The sequence below is a fragment of the Scyliorhinus torazame genome, chromosome 19 (assembly GCF_047496885.1).
Source record: "Scyliorhinus torazame isolate Kashiwa2021f chromosome 19, sScyTor2.1, whole genome shotgun sequence".
In the NCBI taxonomy this organism is placed as follows: domain Eukaryota; kingdom Metazoa; phylum Chordata; class Chondrichthyes; order Carcharhiniformes; family Scyliorhinidae; genus Scyliorhinus; species Scyliorhinus torazame.
The window spans coordinates 24683141-24701830 of NC_092725.1; the positions used below are offsets into that span (position 1 = coordinate 24683141).

Sequence of the window (18690 nt, forward strand, 5' to 3'; positions counted from 1 at the left end):
CCAACACACCAGTAGCCTCCCTTCCAACGCCCCACTCACTATCACATCCCCCTCCCCGGCATGCCACCACTGTCTCCATTTGGAACCTCACCCGTGAACCCACCAGTGTCACTGCCCCAGGGCTCTACTGGCAAAACCCAGGCTCACCCAGCCCTTCCTTGGCCTCATCTGGTCCATTACCCTCAGGTGGCTCTCCTGAACGGAACCCCGTCCGCTTTCAGGCCCTTTTAAGTGCAAAAAAAAACCTCGCGCCCCTTCATCGTCCCCCAACTCTCTCACATTTCATGTCGCAACTCTGACTAGGGGTATGATCAAAAGGTTTTCTTTTTAATTTAGAGTACCCAATCTTTTTTTCCCAATTAAGGGGCAATTTAGTGTGGCCAATCCACCTACCCTGCACATCTTTGGGTTGTGGGGTGAATGATCGAAAGTTTTGATGGGGAAAACAGCATTGAAACTATTATCTCCCCCTAGCCTTGTTGTTTTCCTCTCACTCCCTTTCTCCTGTTTCCCCCATCCCTTTTTTAAAGCCAAGTTGTTATTTCTTTTGGTGAAAGCAAAACAAAGTGTCTACTTTTGCTTATGATTCTGCAGTCGGGCAGCACTTGCTGAACAACCCTGAGTGAGCTAATAGCTACACTAACAACCAATTTAAGATCATCAGTTGCACTCTTAACGTGGCTCATTTATACGTACTTGATGTTTTCAGCAATACCTGTGCTATTTCTTCCCCTCCCCCTCAGAAAGCTGTGTGGTATTTGGTGTGCAGGTCCTGGAGATTTGATTCACTTCTGCTTACATGTCTTTGGCCCCGCAGAAGCCTGGTAAATGGTGTGCGATGCACGTGCAAATCGCGTGGATGATCTATCAGCATCAGGAGAAGAACAAAGTTCGTACGGTATGTGTTTGGAGCACCTCAACATTTTGTGGCATGAGCCACAGGTTTTGCCGTTTAATTTTGCCGCCCTCTGAGCAGCACAGTGACGCAGTGGGTTAGCACTGCTGCCTCACCGCGCCGCGGTCCCAGGTTCGATCCCGGCTCTGGGTCACTGCCCGTGTGGAGTTTGCACATTCTCCCCGTGTTTGCGTGGGTTTCGCCCCCACAACCCAAAAGATGTGCAGGGTAGGTGGATTGGCCACGCTAAATTGCCACTTAATTGGAAAAAATGAATTGGGTCCTCTTATTTAAAAAAAAAAATTAAAACATTTACCCTCCCCTGCTGCTTTTGCTGCATTTAACTGTTATTAAATCACGCCTTAATCTTTTGTGCTCTTAAGGAGAACAACGCAGCTTCTCCAGTCCCTCCATATAACTAAACATCCCTAATCCCAGGCCCCATTCCTGTAACTCCCCTCTTTGCATCTTTGCTCACGTCCTGAGGGAGGCATTCCAGGAGGAGAGGGTGTTTTGTATGTTGTTACGATGCACTGTTTAATGAGGTACCATAAACCCATATAAACAGGGGTCACCTGGCCAAGGTGGGTAGCATCTCTGTTTTAATTTGATTTGCTCACTTTCCTGTAAAGATTTGTTCGTCACACTCATTTATTGATCTTTAGCTTGTTGACTTTTTTAAAAATGTTACACCAAAAGAGCATATGAATAGGGGATACCTGTCCCAGGTGGGCATGAACTGGTCCAGACAGCCGCAAGCTCACCTGGGATGCCCCAGCTAGAAATGTGATCACGGTGTTCTCCCAACTCCCACATGTCCCCTTTGATCTGAGAAAGCATATGGATCATTACAGCCCTTTCTCAGGACAGCTATAGATGTTCCGTCTCCATCACTAAGCCCAGAGAGGGGGAGGCGGCGGCGGGGGGGGGGGCGGGGGGGGGGGAGTCACACCCATCCATTACCTTTTGCCCATTCTCATCTCCGGCTGCATTCAATAAACATGGGCCATGCGGTGAATTGAAATTCCCCCAAGGCTTGTCCGCCAGCTTCTCGATGCCAAGTGTGTTCGCTGAGCTTGCATTGAAAAGTTTCAATCCCTGAGCAGCAAATGATATTCCAAAAGGCGTGAATCATGAAGGTTACGAACGGGTGACCTGACTCTGGAGTAGCCGGGCTGATTGCCTCGGAGCAGCGGAGGTTAAGGGGGAGATGTAATCGAGTAAATCAGGAGAAACTGTTTGCGGCGACAGTAGGACTGGCAACCAGACGGACGCAAATTGAAGGCGATCGGGGGGAGGGGGGGGGGGAATCAAGAGAGGGGACGGCTGGCAGTGCGAGCAGTGATGAGAATTTTATGTTGCACGCGATGCTGTGGGACGCGCTGTCTGAATGGGTGGTCAAAGTGGATTGAGTGGTAATGTGGTGAAGGGAATTGGGTAATAACTCCAAGGGGTATCAATTGCTGGGCTATGGTAAGAGATATGGGGCAGTGGGACGAATTGGATAGCTTCCGTACCCGGTGGCATCACGGGGACTGAGGTGTTATTGACCCCCACAATCACATTTAAAAAAAATTTTTTTTTAAAAATTCTTTTTTTTTTAATTCTCCTTTTTCACATTTTCTCCCGCATTTACACCCATCAACAATAAACCAGCAAGATATGTCAATCCCCATAGCAATAACAACGATCCCATCCGCCCACCAACCCCCAAACATCAGCCCGCATGTTTACATAAACAAATGACAAAAAGGAATCCGGGATTACCCATAGTCACCCTTAATCTACACAGCCCCCCCCCCCCCCCCAACTAATGTTTGATGTTATCCAGTTCTTGAAAGTGCAAAATAAATAGTGCCCATGACTTGTAGAACCCCTCCGACCTTTCCCTCAGTTCGAACTTAACCTTCTCAAGGGTCAAGTATTCCAACAGGTCCCCCCGCCACGCCAGGGCACTGGGTGGAGAGGTTGCTCTCCATCCCAACAGGATCCGCCTTCGGGCGATCAACGAGGCGAAGGCTATGATATCTGCCTCCGCTCCCGTTTCCAACCCTGGCTGGTCCGACACCCTGAATATGGCCTCCCGGGGACCCGGGTCCAGTTTCACACGCACCACCTTGGAAATTACCCTAAACACCTCCTTCCAGTTCTCCCCTAGCTTTGGACAGGACCAAAACATATGAACGTGATGAGCGGGCCCCCCGCAACGCTCACACACATCCTCTACTTCAAAAAATCGGCTCATCCTCACCCTCGTGAGGTGCGCTCTATATACCACCTTCAGCTGTATCAGCCCCAACCTTGTAAATGAGGTGGAGGCATTCACTCTCCGGAGCACCTCACACCAGACCCCCTCCTCTATAACCTCTCCTCAGCTCTTCCTCCCACTTTGCTTTGATCCCTTCCAGTGGTGCCTTTATCCTCTTCCAAAATAGCTCCGTACACCGCTGACACTGCCCCCTTCTCCAGTCCCCTTGTCGTCAACACCTCCTCCAGCAATGTTGGGCTCCGGTTCCTCTGGGAAGTTCTGTATCTCCTTCCTGGCAAAATCCTGAACCTGCATGTACCTAAACACTTCTCCCTGCTCTAGCCCATGCTTTGCTTCCAGCTCCCTCAATCCTGCAAACCGACCCCGAAGAAACAAATCTTTTAGCGTCTTAATCCCCCTCTCTTCCCATTTCCGAAAACTTCCATCCCACTTCCCTGGCTCAAATCTGTGGTTCCCCCGAATCGGCATTTCCCTTGACCCTACCCCCAACCCGAAGTGTTGGCGAAACTGCCTCCAGATTTTCAATGAAGCTATTATTGCCGGACTCCCTGAATATTTCCCCGGAGCTATCTGGAGCGGCGCTGTTGCAAGTGCCTTCAGCCCTGACCCCCTGCACAAACTCTCCTCCATTCTGACCCACTTAAAATCAACCCCTCTGACCCAGCTCCGCACCTTCTCCACATTCGCCACCCAGTAGTAGTACAACTGGTTAGGGGAGACCCAAGCCCCCTGCCTGCCTTCCCCTCTGTAGCAGCACCTTTCTCACTCTGGCCACCTTCCCTCCCCATATGAATGAGGTAATCCTTCCCTCAATCTCCCTGAAAAAGACTTTGGCAGGAAAATCGGTAGGCATTGAAAAATAAACCGGAATCGCGGCAACACATTCATTTTAACCAACTGTACCCGACCTGCCAGTGACAGAGGAAGGCCGTCCCACCTTGCCAGATCGGCTTTCACTCTCCCCACCAAACTAGTGATGTTGTACCTGCGAAGCCTCCCCCACTCCTGGGCAACCTGCACCCCCAGATCCTAAAATGAGTCCCTGCCCTACGGAATGGCAGCCCCCCCATCCCTGCCCCCACCCCCGGCCAAGACACCACAAAATACTCACTCTTGTCCAGGTTCAGCTTGTACCCCGCGAAAGACCCAAATACCCACAGTAACTCCAATATTCCTCCTATAGACGCACTCGGTTCCGACACATACAGCAGCAAGTCGGCGGCATATAAGGACACCCTATGCTCTATCCACCCCCCCCCCCCCCCCCCCTCCCCGCACTATTCCTTTCCATGCTCCCAAACTTCTCAATGCGATGGCCAACGGCTCAATCGCAAATGCAAACAGCAGGGGGGACATAGGACATCCCTGTCTCGTCCCACGGTGGAGAGAAAAGTATCTCGAACTGATATTATTTGTGCGGACACTCGCCTTTGGCTCCTTCTATAATAGCTTTACCCAGTTCACAAACCTTGGTCCAATCCCAAACCGCTCCAGCACTGCCATCAGGTACCCCCATTCTACCCGATCAAACGCCTTCTCGGCGTCCAATGCTACAACCCCCTCTGTTTCCTACCCCTCTGCCGGTGCCATAACGACGTTCAAAACCCTCCTAATGTTCGAAAACAGCTGCCTCCCTTTCATGAACCCTGTCTGATCCTCCCCTATCACCTTCGGGAGGCACTCCTCCAGCCTACCCGCCAGTACCTTCGCCAACACTTTTACGTCCACATTCAGAAGTGATATGGGCCGATACGACCCACACTCCGTCGGATCCTTATCTTTTTTTTTAGCAACAGTGAAATCGATGCCTGCCCCAAGGTTTGCGGCAACACCCCCTTCCCTATCGCCTCCTCAAACATCCCCACCATCAGGGGTGCCAATCTATCCTTGAATTTTTAATAATATTCCACCGGAAGCCCATTGGGCCCTGCCACCTTCCCCGACTGCATCCTCCCAATCGCATCCTTTATCTCCTGTTCCACTATTGCTCCTTCTAATGTAGCCCTGTCTCCCCTAGCCTCGGGTACTCCAACCCATCTAGAAATTCCTGCATCTCACGGTCTCCCCTGGGTGGCTCTGACTTGTACAACCTCACATAAAACTCCTCAAGAACCCTTGTTGATCAGCACAAGAGCCACCACCAACTTCCCTGCCCTATCCCTCACCTGAATAATTTCCCTTGCCGCTGCCGCCCTCCGGAGCTGACCTGCTAACATGCCTTATCTCCATGTTCATAAACTGCACCCCTTGCTCGTCTCAGTTGGCGCACCGCCTTCCTGGTGGACAGTCGGTCGAAGCTCGCCTTAGTTCCTTCCTCTTTTCCAGCCTCGCCGGGTCCCCATCCTCTGCATACCTCCTATCTACCTCCAACATCTCATCTATTACCCTCTGCCGCTCCAACCTCTCCTCTTTGTCCACCCTGGCCTCAAACAAAATTACCTCACCCCTCACCACCGCCTTTAGAGCCTCCCAGCCGACTGCCTTCGACACCTCACCCGTACAATTGAAACCTACATATTCCTTAATTACATTTTCAATTTTCTCACAGAACACTTGGTTCCCCAAAAGCCCCACATCCAGTTTCCACCCCGGTCTCTGCGCTGCCCCCTTCTCCAGCACCATATCCACCCAATGTGGAGCGTGATCTGACACTGCAATTGCAGAGTATTCCGACCCCTTGACTCCAGCCAGCAAAGCCTTCCCCACACGGTCGAAAATAAATCCATGCTGTAATTGGGGGGGAGACGGTGATGGGGAGCAGACTCCAGGGGTCAATTAGCCACCTCTTCCTGCAATCTCTTCGGGCCTCTGCCCCCATTGGGTACAATTGCGGATAGCCGCCACGTGACGTTTGCCAGTTGACGAATGTTGGGGATATTTCCTGACCCTCCCCCTCTGCTCTCTCTCTCTCTCTCTCCACCCCGCCCTGCAGATGATCCATACGGACCACCACAAAATGGACTTCACCAAGACGGATCTGCTGAGCCGGAATGCCAGCAGCCTTTTTGGACCCATTGCGCACTCGCACGAATTGGCCCGGCCTGCCACTCTCTTCACTGCTGCAGGTATGGGTGTCTTATCGTCTCGTCAATCACGTTACGCTCATTGATAAAGTTGAAAGAAACGGGCGATGGTTACTAATTGTCTTTGAGCACAAAGAAATGGGTAACATCTGGGACACTGGTTTAAGTGGGAGGAGTGCCGTGTGACTGAACGACTCAATACATTCCCCTGATAGAGAAACGCCTTGTGCCTTGGCTTCTACTTCCCCGCCCGGCTTGGATCCTGAACATGGGGAGGCACGACTGGGGTGGGAGGGAGGGGAGTGTGGCTGGGCAGCTAACAGGGATTCTGCTCAACACCTCGGCCCCTCTTGGGGACTTCTGAATGGTTTTATCACGTTAAATGGCACTATATCAGTGGTGAAATCTACCCTGTCATATTGCCTTTTACCTTCTCACCCCACAATATCCCCTTGATTTGAGCTCTGTTTGGGCTGGTTTGCGGGTGGAGAGCTGGTGTTGAGGGACATGCTTACTGCTTGTATTCGGATGGTCTTTTATTTAAAGATTTTGTGGGATGTGAGCATCTCTGGCAAGCCCTGTATCTGTTGTCCATCCCTAATTACCCTTGAGACGGTGGTGGGTGAGCCGCCAGCTTGAACCACTGCAGTCCCATGTGTTGTAGGTACACCCACACTGCTGTTAGGGAGGGAGTTCCAGGATTCTGACCCAGTGACAGTGAAGGAACGGCCGATATATTTCCCAGTCAGGATGGTGAGTGTGGGGTTTGGAGGGGAACGTGCAGGCGGTGGGTGTTGCCCATGAGTCTGCTGCCCCTGTCCCTCTAGATGGTAGAGGTGGTGAGTTTGGAAGGTGCTGCCGAAGGAACCTTGGTGAATCGTTGCAGAGCATCTTGTAGACAGTACACTGTGTCGGTGAAGCCAGGGCTGCTTTGTCCTGGATGGTGTCGAGCTTCTCGAGTGTTGTTGGAGCCGCCGCTCATCCAGGCAAGTGGAGAGGGTCCCATCACATTCCTGACTTGTGTCCTTGTAGATGGTGGACAGGAGGAGTCAGGAGGTGAGTTACTCTCCGCAGGATTCCCAGCCTCTGACCTGCTCTTGCAGCCACAGTATTTATGTGGCTGGGTCCAGTTCAGTTTCTGGTCAATGGTGAACCCCCAGGATGTTTCCTTTTTCCCTTTTTTTTTCATATAAATTTACAGTACCTAATTCTTTTTTTCTAATTAAGGGGCAATTTAGCGTGACAAATCCACCTAGCCTGCACATCTTTTTGGGTTGTGGGGGCGAGACCCACACAGTCATGGGGGGAATGTGCAAACTCCACACAGAAAGTGACCCGGGGCCGGGATCGAACCCGGGTCTCGGTGCCGTGAGGCAGCAGTGCTAATCATTGCACCGCCGTGCTGCCCCAACCCCCAGGATGTTGATAGTGGGGGAGTCAGCAATGGTAGCGTCCTGGGGCAGTGGTTTGGTTCTCTCTTGCTGTAGATGCTCATTGCCTGGCACTTTGCAGCGGGAATGTTACTCGTCACTCATCAGTTGTCTCTCGTTGCAGATGCCGTGCATGCAGCGTCCTCGCCATTTGCTCCCCCGAATGCACTCAACTCATTCCTCAATCCTTCATCCCATCTCGGTAAGTTAGGCAATTGAGCGATGCTTCGCTTTCCCCGCTTCACATCTCCCCTCTCGCACCCCAGTCGAGTACGGTTGCTCTCCCCAGGCTTGGATTGTCAGTCAGGCGAATGTACCCCCTTCGCTGGTGTGACTCCAGGACGCAATGTTGGATTCTCCCCCTTCCGACGAGCGGGTCGACTGGATTTAACATCTCTACGTCCCGTTCCCCAAGCCCTTGAACAGTGCCTCGTCATCACAGCCCTTCCTAAGCTGGAGAAATCCTTGACTCCCAACACTGGAGGTGTCGGGCCTCTTGATCCTTTGTGTCTTGGAGCCTTAGGACCTCCCAACCCTCTCTGCGCATCACCATCTCCTAACCTTGAACCACACATTGGCAGACCTTTAACCCCTGCCCCATTCTGTGCCACGTGGAATTGGCCCTGCCTGGGGCACCGTTGTTGAAGCTGGTCAAGGGTCACGCCAGTTGGAGAGCCCTCAAGGATGTTGGCATTTTCAGTCCTCACAACTGCCTAAATAGACGACCCCCTTATTTTTAAACCGTGATCCCCTGGTTCTAGATTCTTCCACAAGAGGAAACTTCCTCTTCACGTCACCCTGTTGATGCCCCTCAGGATCTTTTTAAAAAAATGTTTATTCAAAATTTTCAACAAACCCCCCCCCCCAAACAAAAAGAAAGAGACAAGTACACAACAATCAAAACTTATACATTGGATTTCTTCCCAATACAATAACCCCCCATATAGCATTTAAAAACACAAATAGGGAACCCCTCCCCCCTGCCCTTGGGCTGCTGCTGCTGCTGACCTCCTCCTAACGCTCCGCAAGATAGTCTAGGAGCGGTTGCCACCGCCTGAGAAACCCTTGCACAGACCCTCGCAAGGCAAACTTTATCCTCTCCAGCTTGATGAACCCTGCTATGTCATTGATCCAAGCTTCCACACTAAGGGGCTTCGCAACTTTCCATAGTAGCAAAATCCTCCGCCGGGCTACCAGGGACGCAAAGGCCAGAATACCGGCCTCTTTCGCCTCCTGCACTCACGGCTCGTCCGATACCCCAAATAATGCCAATCCCCAGCTCTGCTTGACGCGGGCGTTCACCAACTTGGATATAGTCCTCGCCAAACCCCTCCAAAACCCATCCAGCGCCGGGCATGACCAGAACATATGGACGTGATTTGCCGGGCTCCCCGAGCACCTCCCACATCTGTCCTCCAACCCAAAGAACCTACTCAACCTCGCCCCTGTCATATGCGCTCTGTGAGTAACTTTGAACTGTATTAGGCTGAGCCTGGCGCAAGAGGAGGAATAATTAACCCTTCTCAGGGCATCAGCCCACAGACCCTCATCTATCTCCTCCCCAAGCTCCTCCTCCCACTTGCCCTTTAACTCCTCCACCAAGGCCTCCTCCACTTCCTGCAGCTCCTGGTAAATCGCCAAAACCTGGCCTTCTCCAACCCATACACCCGAAATCACCCTGTCACCCATACACCCAGAAGCAGCGGGAATTCCCTCCCCTGCCGCCTCACAAACGCCCTCACTTGCATGTATCTGAAAGCGTTTCCCGGGGGTAGCCCAAACTTCTCCTTCAGCGTCCCTAGGCTCGCAAACGTCCCATCGATGAACAGGTCCCCCATTCTTCTAATCCCTGCCCCATGCCAGCTCCGAAAACCCCCATCCATCCTTCCCAGGATGAACCGATGGTTCTCCCGAATCGGGGACCAAACCGAGGCTCCCACCTCGCCCCTGTGTCGCCTCCACTGCCCCAGATCTTAAGCGTCGCTGCCACCACCGGACTCGTGGTGTACCTTGTCGGCGTGAGCGGCAGCGGTGCCGTCACCAGCGCCCTCAGGCTCGTGCCCACACAGGACGCCATCTTTAGCCTCTTCCATGCCGCCCCCTCTCCCTCCATTACCCACTTACGGATCATCGTCACATTGGCTGCCCAATAATAGCCACACAAATTTGGCAGCGCCAGCCCCCCGCTGTCCCTGCTACGCTCCAGAAACACACTCTTTGCCCTCGGGGTCTTATTCGCCCACACAAATCCCATGATGCTCCTGCTTACCCGTTTGAAAAAGGCCTTGGGGATCATAATGGGAACGCACTAGAACACAAAGAGAAACCTCGGAAGGACTGTCATTTTGACTGACTGCCCCCTACCTGCTAGTGAGAGTGGCAGCATATCCCATCTTTTAAAATCCTCCTCCATCTGCTCCACCAACCACGTCAAATTGAGCTTGTGCAGGGCCCCCCAACTCCTAGCTACTTGGATCCCTAGGTACCGAAAGCTGCTTTCCCCCCTCTTCAGCGGTAGAATGCACCACAAATAGCTCTTTCTTCCCTAGGCCCCGAAAGGCCCCAAACTCCCTAAGGATCCGCATGACCTCTGCCATCCCCTCCGCTGGATCCGCCACATACAACAACAGGTCGTCGGCATACAGCAACACCCGGTGTTCTCCCCTTCATTTCCTGTGTGCCATGGCCAGCGGCTCAATTGCCAGTGCAAACAACAAGGGGGCTAGGGGACACCCCTGCCTCGTCCCCCGGTACAGCCAAAAGTACTCTGACCTCCACCTGTTCGTAGCCACACTCGCCACAGGGGCTCTATATAGCAGCTTGACCCAACTGCTGAATCCCTCCCCAAACCTCCGCAACACTTCCAAAAGATACTCCCAATCCACCCATCAAAGGCCTTCTCCGCGTCCATAGCTGCCACTACTTCCGCTTCTCCCTCCACCGAGGGCATCATAATCACATTGAGGAGCCTCCGCACATTAGTGTTTAGCTGCCTACCCTTCATAAATCCCGTCTGGTCCTCATGAATCACCCCCGGAAACAGTTCTCAATTCTCGTAGCCAGCACCTTCGCCAGCAACTTAGCGTCAACATTGAGGAGCGAGATCGGTCTATACGACCCACATTGCAATGGATCCTTGTCCTGCTTCAAAATCAAAGAAATCATCGCCCTGGACATTGTCGGGGGCAAGGTCCCCCCTTATTAAAAGTCCTCACTAGCAACGGGCCCAGCAGGTCCACGTATTTCCTGTAAAATTCAACCGGGAACCCATCCAGCCCCGGGGCCTTCCCCGCCTGCATGCTCCCCAATCCTTTAACCAGGTCCTCCAGCCCAATCGGCGCCCCCAAACCAACCTCCACCTCCTCCTTCACCCTCGGGAACCTCAGCTGATCTAGGAATCGTCGCATCCCCTCCTCCCCCGCTGGGGGCTCCGACCTGTACAGATCCCCATAGAAGTCCCTAAATACCTTGTTTATTCTCACCGCACTCCGCACCGTATTCCCCCCTCTATCCTTAACTCCACCAATCTCCCTCGCTGCCTCCCTCTTACAAAGCTGATGTGCCAGCATCCGACTCGCCTTCTCCCCATACTCGTACGTCGCCCCCTGCGCTTTCCTCCACTGTGCCTCTGCTTTCCCCGTGGTCAACAGGTCGAATTCCGTCTGGAGGTTCCGTCGCTCCCTAAGTAGCCCCTCCTTGGGGGCCTCTGCATAATTCCTGTCTACCCTTAAAATCCCCCCCACCAACCTCTCCCTCTCCCTCCCCTCTCTCTTCTCCCTGTGGGCCCTAATGGAGATTAGCTCTCCCCTGAACACCGCCTTCAGCACCTCCCAGACTACCCCCACCTGCACCTCCCCGTTGTCATTAGCCTCCAAATATCTTTCAATACACCCTCGCACCCGCCCGCACACCCCCTCATCCGCCAACATAGAACATAGAACAATACAGCGCAGTACAGGCCCTTCGGCCCACGATGTTGCACCGAAACAAAAGCCATCTAACCTACACTATACCATTATCATCCATATGTTTATCCAATAAACTTTTAAATGCCCTCAATGTTGGCGAGTTCACTACTGTAGCAGGTAGGGCATTCCATGGCCTCACTACTCTTTGCGTAAAGAACCTACCCCTGACCTCTGTCCTATATCTATTACCCCTCAGTTTAAGGCTATGTCCCCTCGTGCTAGCCATTTCCATCCGCGGGAGAAGGCTCTCATTGTCCACCCTATCTAACCCTCTGATCATTTTGTATGCCTCTATTAAGTCTCCTCTTAACCTTCTTCTCTCTAACGAAAACAACCTCAAGTCCATCAGCCTTTCCTCATAAGATTTTCCCTCCATACCAGGCAACATCCTGGTAAATCTCCTCTGCACCCGTTCCAAAGCCTCCACGTCCTTCCTATAATGTGGTGACCAGAACTGTACGCAATACTCCAAATGCGGCCGTACCAGAGTTCTGTACAGCTGCAACATGACCTCCTGACTCCGGAACTCAATCCCTTTCCCAATAAAGGCCAACACTCCATAGGCCTTCTTCACCACCCTATCAACCTGGGTGGCAACTTTCGGGGATCTATGTACATGGACACCTAGATCCCTCTGCTCATCCACACTTCCAAGAACTTTTCCATTAGCCAAATATTCCACATTCCTGTTTTTCCTTCCAAAGTGAATCACCTCACACTTCTCTACATTAAACTCCATTTGCCACCTCTCAACCCAGCACTGCAGCTTATCTATATCCCTCTGTAACCTGCTACTTCCTTCCACACTATCGACAACACCACCGACTTTAGTATCGTCTGCAAATTTACTCACCCACCCTTCTGCGCCTTCCTCTAGGTCATTGATAAAAATGACAAACAGCAACGGCCCCAGAACAGATCCTTGTGGTACTCCACTTGTGACAGAACTCCATTCTGAACATTTTCCATCAACCACCACCCTCTGTCTTCTTTCAGCTAGCCAATTTCTGATCCACATCTCTAAATCACCCTCAATCCCCAGCCTCCGTATTTTCTGCAATAGCCTACCGTGGGGAACCTTATCAAACGCTTTGCTGAAATCCATATACACCACATCAACTGCTCCACTCTCGTCTACCTGTTCAGTCACCTTCTCAAAGAACTCGATAAGGTTTGTGAGGCATGACCTACCCTTCACAAAGCCATGCTGACTATCCCTGATCATATTATTCCTATCTAGATGATTATAAATCTTGTCTCTTATAATCCCCTCCAAGACTTTACCCACTACAGACGTGAGGCTCACCGGTCTATAGTTGCCGGGGTTGTCTCTGCTCCCCTTTTTGAACAAAGGGACCACATTTGCTATCCTCCAGTCCTCTGGCACTATTCCTGTATCCAATGATGACATAAAAATCAAAGCCAATGGTCCAGCAATCTCTTCCCTGGCCTCCCAGAGAATCCTAGGATAAATCCCATCAGGTCCCGGGGACTTATCTATTTTCAGTCTGTCCAGAATTGCCAACACCTCTTCCCTACGTACCTCAATGCCATCTAATCTATTTACCTGGAGCTCAGCATTCTCCTCCACAACATTATCTTTTTCCTGAGTGAATACTGACGAAAAATATTCATTTAGTATCTCGCCTATCCCTTCAGACTCTACACACAACTTCCCATCCCTGTCCTTGACTGGTCCTACTCTTTCCCTAGTCATTCGCTTATTCCTGACATACCTATAGAAAGCTTTTGGGTTTTCCTTGATCCTTCCTGCCAAATACTTCTCATGTCCCCTCCTTGCTCGTCTTAGCTCTCTCTTTAGATCCTTCCTCGCTACCTTGTAACTATCCATCGCCCCAACTGAAACTTCACACCTGATCTTTACATAGGCCTCCTTCTTCCTCTTAACAAGAGATTCCACTTCTTTGGTAAACCACGGTTCCCTCGCTCGGCACCTTCCTCCCTGCCTGACCGGTACATACTTATCAAGAACACGCAGTAGCTGATCCTTGAACAAGCTCCACTTATCCAGTGTGTCCAACACTTGCAGCCTACTTCTCCACCTTATCCCCCCCAAGTCACGTCTAATGGCATCATAATTTCCCTTCCCCCAGCTATAACTCTTGCCCTGCGGTGTATACTTATCCCTTTCCATCCTTAACGTAAACGTCACCGAATTGTGGTCACTGTCCCCAAAGTGCTCACCTACCTTCAAATCCAACACCTGGCCTGGTTCATTACCCAAAACCAAATCTAATGTGGCCTCTCCTCTTGTTGGCCTGTCAACAAACTGTGTCAGGAAACCCTCCTGCACACACTGTACAAAAAACGACCCATCTAATGTACTTGAACTATATCTCAACATATGTGAACAGTCCCACATCGAGGCGCCACAGCGGGCGCAGGTCCCTCTCCTCCCCAGCTCCAGCTCCACCCAATGCGGGGCGTGGCCCGAGATGGCTATGGCCGAATATTCCGTTCCCTCCACTTTCGGGATTAGCGCGCTACTCAAAATGAAAGAATCTATCTGGGAGTAGGCTGTATGGACGTGGGAAAAGAAGGAAAATTCCCTGGCCTGCGGCCTCCCCACCCAGCACTCAAACAAAAATAACATTCCCCAAACGCGGTAAGCACAGTAAACATCCCCCCACAACAAACCCTCAATTTGAGTCCAACTTTTCAGTCTGTATAAAGTTCCATGCCTCATCAGGCGTTTCAAAATAGTGGTGCCGATCTTGGAACGTGACCCACAATCGCGCTGGCTGCAGCATCCAGAACTTCACCCCCTTCCGATGGAGCACCGCCTTAGCCCGGTTGAAACCAGCCCTCTTCTTAGCCACCTCCACACTCCAGTCCTGGTAAATTCGGATCTCCGTGTTCTCCCACCTGCTGCTCCATTCTTTTTTGGCCCATCTCAGGACACACTCTCTGTCCATAAAGCGGTGGCATCTCACCACTACAGCCCTTGGCGGCACGTTGGCTTTGGGTCTCCTTGCCAGGACCCGATGATCCCCATCCAGCTCCAGGGGCCTCGAGAAAGCTCCCGCGCCCATCAGCAAATTGAGCATCATGCTCATATATGCCCCGGCACCGGGCCCCTCCACTCCTTCAGGGAGACCCAGAATCGGAAGATTCTTCCACCTCGACCTATTCTCCAGGTCTTCTATTTTTTCCGCCCACCTCTTGTGCAGCGCCTCGTGCGCCTCCACCTTCACCGCCAGGCCCAAGATCTCGTCCTCGTTCTCCGAGGCTTTTTGCCGCACCTCCCGGATCGCCGCCCCTTGAGCCTTCTGGGTCTCCACAAGCTTCTCAATCGCCGCCTTCATTGGCGCCAGCATTTCTGTCTTCAGCTCCGCAAAGCAGCGTTTAAGGAACTCCTGCTGCTCCTGCACCCACTGCGCCCACGCTGCTTCGTCTCCACCCGCCGCCATCTTGCTTTTCCTTCCTTGCACTTTTCGCTGCACCAGGATCACTTTCTTAACCGCTCTACTCCTGATCCAATCCATATAATGTCAGGGGGACCTTACTGTCACCTTCCCACACTGAAAGCCGTCGAACAATTGCCCTTGGGGGCCCCTCTGAAGAGCCCAAAAGTCCGTTCCCGGCGGGAGCTGCCGAACGTGCGACCTACCTAGGCATAGCCGCAACCGGAAGTCCCCCTCAGGATCTTAAAGGTCTCGATCAAGGGCCTCTCACTCTTCTAAACTCCAGCAGATACAAACATAACCCCTCCAAATCTTCCCTCATAAGACAACTCACCCGTTCCTGGTATTGGTCTGGTAAATTTTGTCTGAGCTGCTTTTAACACATTTACATCTTTCCTTCAATAAGGAGAACAATACTGCACACAATACTCCTGATGTGGTCTCACCAGCACCCTGTACAACTGAAGCAAAACCTCCAACTTTTGTAATCAATTCCCCTCACGATTAACTATAACATTCAATTAACTATAACATTCCCTGATTACTTGCTGCACCAGTAAACCAGCCTTTTATGATTCGTGCACTAGGACACCCAGATCCCTCAGCACCTCGGAGCTCCTCGACCTCCAATGGCAATTTAAACCAATCGGCAAATAGCGACAGCCCAGATTTCAACTTTGCTTGTGACAGGCTCTTGACACAGGATTGGGAGGGTGAGGCAGTGATGAGGGCCTGAGGGGACTGGGAGGGTGAGGCAGCGATGAGGGTATGAGGGGACTGGGAGGGTGAGGCAGTGATGAGGGTATGAGGGGACTGGGAGGGTGAGGCAGTGATGAGGGTGTGAGGGGACGATTGGGAGGGTGAGGCAGTGATGAGGGGACTGGGAGGGTGAGGCAGTGATGAGGGTGTGAGGGGACTGGGAGGGTGAGGCAGTGATGAGGGTGTGAGGGGACGATTGGGAGGGTGAGGCAGTGAAGAGGGGACTGGGAGGGTGAGGCAATGATGAGGGTATGAGGGGACTGGGAGGGTGAGGCAGTGACGAGGGTATGAGGCAGACTGGGAGGGTGAGGCAGTGATGAGGGGATTGGGAGGGTGAGGCAGTGATGAGAGTGTGAGGGGACTGGGAGGGTGAGGCAGTGATGAGGGGACTGGGAGGGTGAGGCAGGGATGAGGGTGTGAGGGGACTGGGAGGGTGAGGCAGTGATGAGGGTATGAGGCAGACTGGGAGGGTAAGGCAGTGATGAGGGTGTGAGGCAGACTGGGAGGGTGAGGCAGTGATGAGGGGACTGGGCGGGTGAGGCAATGATGAGGGTATGAGGGGACTGGGAGGGTGAGACAGTAATGAGGGGACTGGGAGGGTGAGGCAGTGATGAGGGTATGAGGCAGACTGGGAGGGTGAGGCAGTAATGAGGGGACTGGGTGGGTGAGGCAATGATGAGGGTATGAGGGGACTGGGAGGGTGAGACAGTAATGAGGGGACTGGGAGGGTGAGGCAGTGATGAGGGTGTGAGGGTACTGGGAGGGTGAGGCAGTGATGAGGGTGTGAAGGGACTGGGAGGGTGAGGCAGTGATGAGGGTGTGAGGGGACTGGGAGGATGAGGCAGTGATGAGGGTGTGAGGGGACTGGGAGGGTGAGGCAGTGATGAGGGTGTGAGGGGACTGGGAGGGTGAGGCAGTGATGAGGGTGTGAAGGGACTGGGAGGGTGAGGCAGTGATGAGGGTGTGAGGGGACTGGGAGGGTGAGGCAGTGATGAGGGTGTGAGGGGACTGGGAGGTGAGGCAGTGATGAGGGTGTGAGGGGACTGGGAGGGTGAGGCAGTGATGAGGGTGTGAGGGGACTGGGAGGGTGAGGCAGTGATGAGGGTGTGAGGGGACTGGGAGGTGAGGCAGTGATGAGGGTGTGAGGGGACTGGGAAGGTGAGGCAGTGATGAGGGTGTGAGGGGACTGGGAGGGTGAGGCAGTGATGAGGGTGTGAGGGGACTGGGAGGGTGAGGCAGTGATGAGGGGACTGGGAGGGTGAGGCAGTGATGAGGGGACTGGGAGGGTGAGGCAGTGATGAGGGGACTGGGAGGGTGAGGCAGTGATGAGGGGACTGGGAGGGTGAGGCAGTGATGAGGGGACTGGGAGGGTGAGGCAGTGATGAGGGTGTGAGGGGACTGGGAGGGTGAGGCAGTGATGAGGGTGTGAGGGGACTGGGAGGGTGAGGCAGTGATGAGGGTGTGAGGGGACTGGGAGGGTGAGGCAGTGATGAGGGTGTGAGGCAGACTGGGAGTGTGAGGCAGTGATGAGGGGACTGGGAGGGTGAGGCAGTGATGAGGATGTGAGGCAGACTGGGAGGGTGAGGCAGTGATGAGGGTGTGAGGGGACTGGGAGGGTGAGGCAGTGATGAGGGGACTGGGAGGGTGAGGCAGTGATGAGGGGACTGGGAGGGTGAGGCAGTGATGAGGATATGAGGGGACTGGGAGGGTGAGGCAGTGATGAGGGGACTGGGAGGGTGAGGCAGTGATGAGGGGACTGGGAGGGTGAGGCAGTGATGAGGATATGAGTGGACTGGGAGGGTGAGGCAGTGATGAGGGGACTGGGAGGGTGAGGCAGTGATGAGGGGACTGGGAGGGTGAGGCAGTGATGAGGGGACTGGGAGGGTGAGGCAGTGATGAGGATATGAGGGGACTGGGAGGGTGAGGCAGTGATGAGGATATGAGGGGACTGGGAGGGTGAGGCAGTGATGAGGGGACTGGGAGGGTGAGGCAGTGATGAGGGGACTGGGAGGGTGAGGCAGTGATGAGGGGACTGGGAGGGTGAGGCAGTGATGAGGATATGAGGGGACTGGGAGGGTGAGGCAGTGATGAGGATGTGAGGGGACTGGGAGGGTGAGGCAGTGATGAGGGTGTGAGGGGACTGGGAGGGTGAGGCAGTGATGAGGGTATGAGGCAGACTGGGAGGGTGAGGCAGTGATGAGGGTATGAGGCAGACTGGGAGGGTGAGGCAGTGATGAGGGTATGAGGCAGACTGGGAGGGCGAGGCAGTGATGAGGGGACTGGGAGGGTGAGGCAGTGATGAGGGTATGAGGCAGACTGGGAGGGTGAGGCAGTGATGAGGGGACTGGGAGGGTGAGGCAGTGATGAGGGTATGAGGCAGACTGGGAGGGTGAGGCAGTGATGAGGGTATGAGGCAGACTGGGAGGGTGAGGCAGTGATGAGGGGACTGGGAGGGTGAGGCAGTGATGAGGTTATGAGGCAGATTGGAGATTACACCCTCCCTCTGGTTTCGACGGGGGACGGACGGACAAGGTCAGGCAGGTGTTTGGAGGTCTGCAGGAAAACCAATGTTGTAACTCTCCATGTGTTACAGTTACAGATCCCTATGGCAGGGCCCCGGCCTACAGTGCGATCGGACAGCTGACAAACAGAGCCTTTGGAGGGCTGGGCAACCCGGCTGTGGGTAAGTGAGACTCTGTACCCTAACCTGGTCCCTTCTCCACCGCCACCCCCAAACAGCCTGAGCTGAATTTGTCACTCTTGACTCTACTCCCCTCCCAGCAACCCCCGTACACAGACCCACACCTGGACGAGCGCCCTCCTCAGCCTGGACTCGGTAGTTTGACAGTAACATCCACAAAGCTCAGGAGGTTCTGGAAAGCACTTAGCACCAAGTGAAGTCAGTCTCTGACGCCGGCTCC

General features: G+C 53.3%; 1 protein-coding gene across 1 annotated transcript in view; it reads left to right on the top strand.

The window, feature by feature from the left end:
• Positions 1-799: 799 nt before the first annotated feature.
• LOC140396644 (autism susceptibility gene 2 protein homolog) overlaps positions 800-18690 on the top strand; it is a 31405-nt gene continuing 13514 nt past the window's right edge. Inside the window, 4 exon segments of the mRNA XM_072485439.1 lie at positions 800-898; positions 6097-6229; positions 7742-7819; positions 18363-18452. Coding sequence (XP_072341540.1) covers positions 800-898; positions 6097-6229; positions 7742-7819; positions 18363-18452 — 400 coding nt within the window.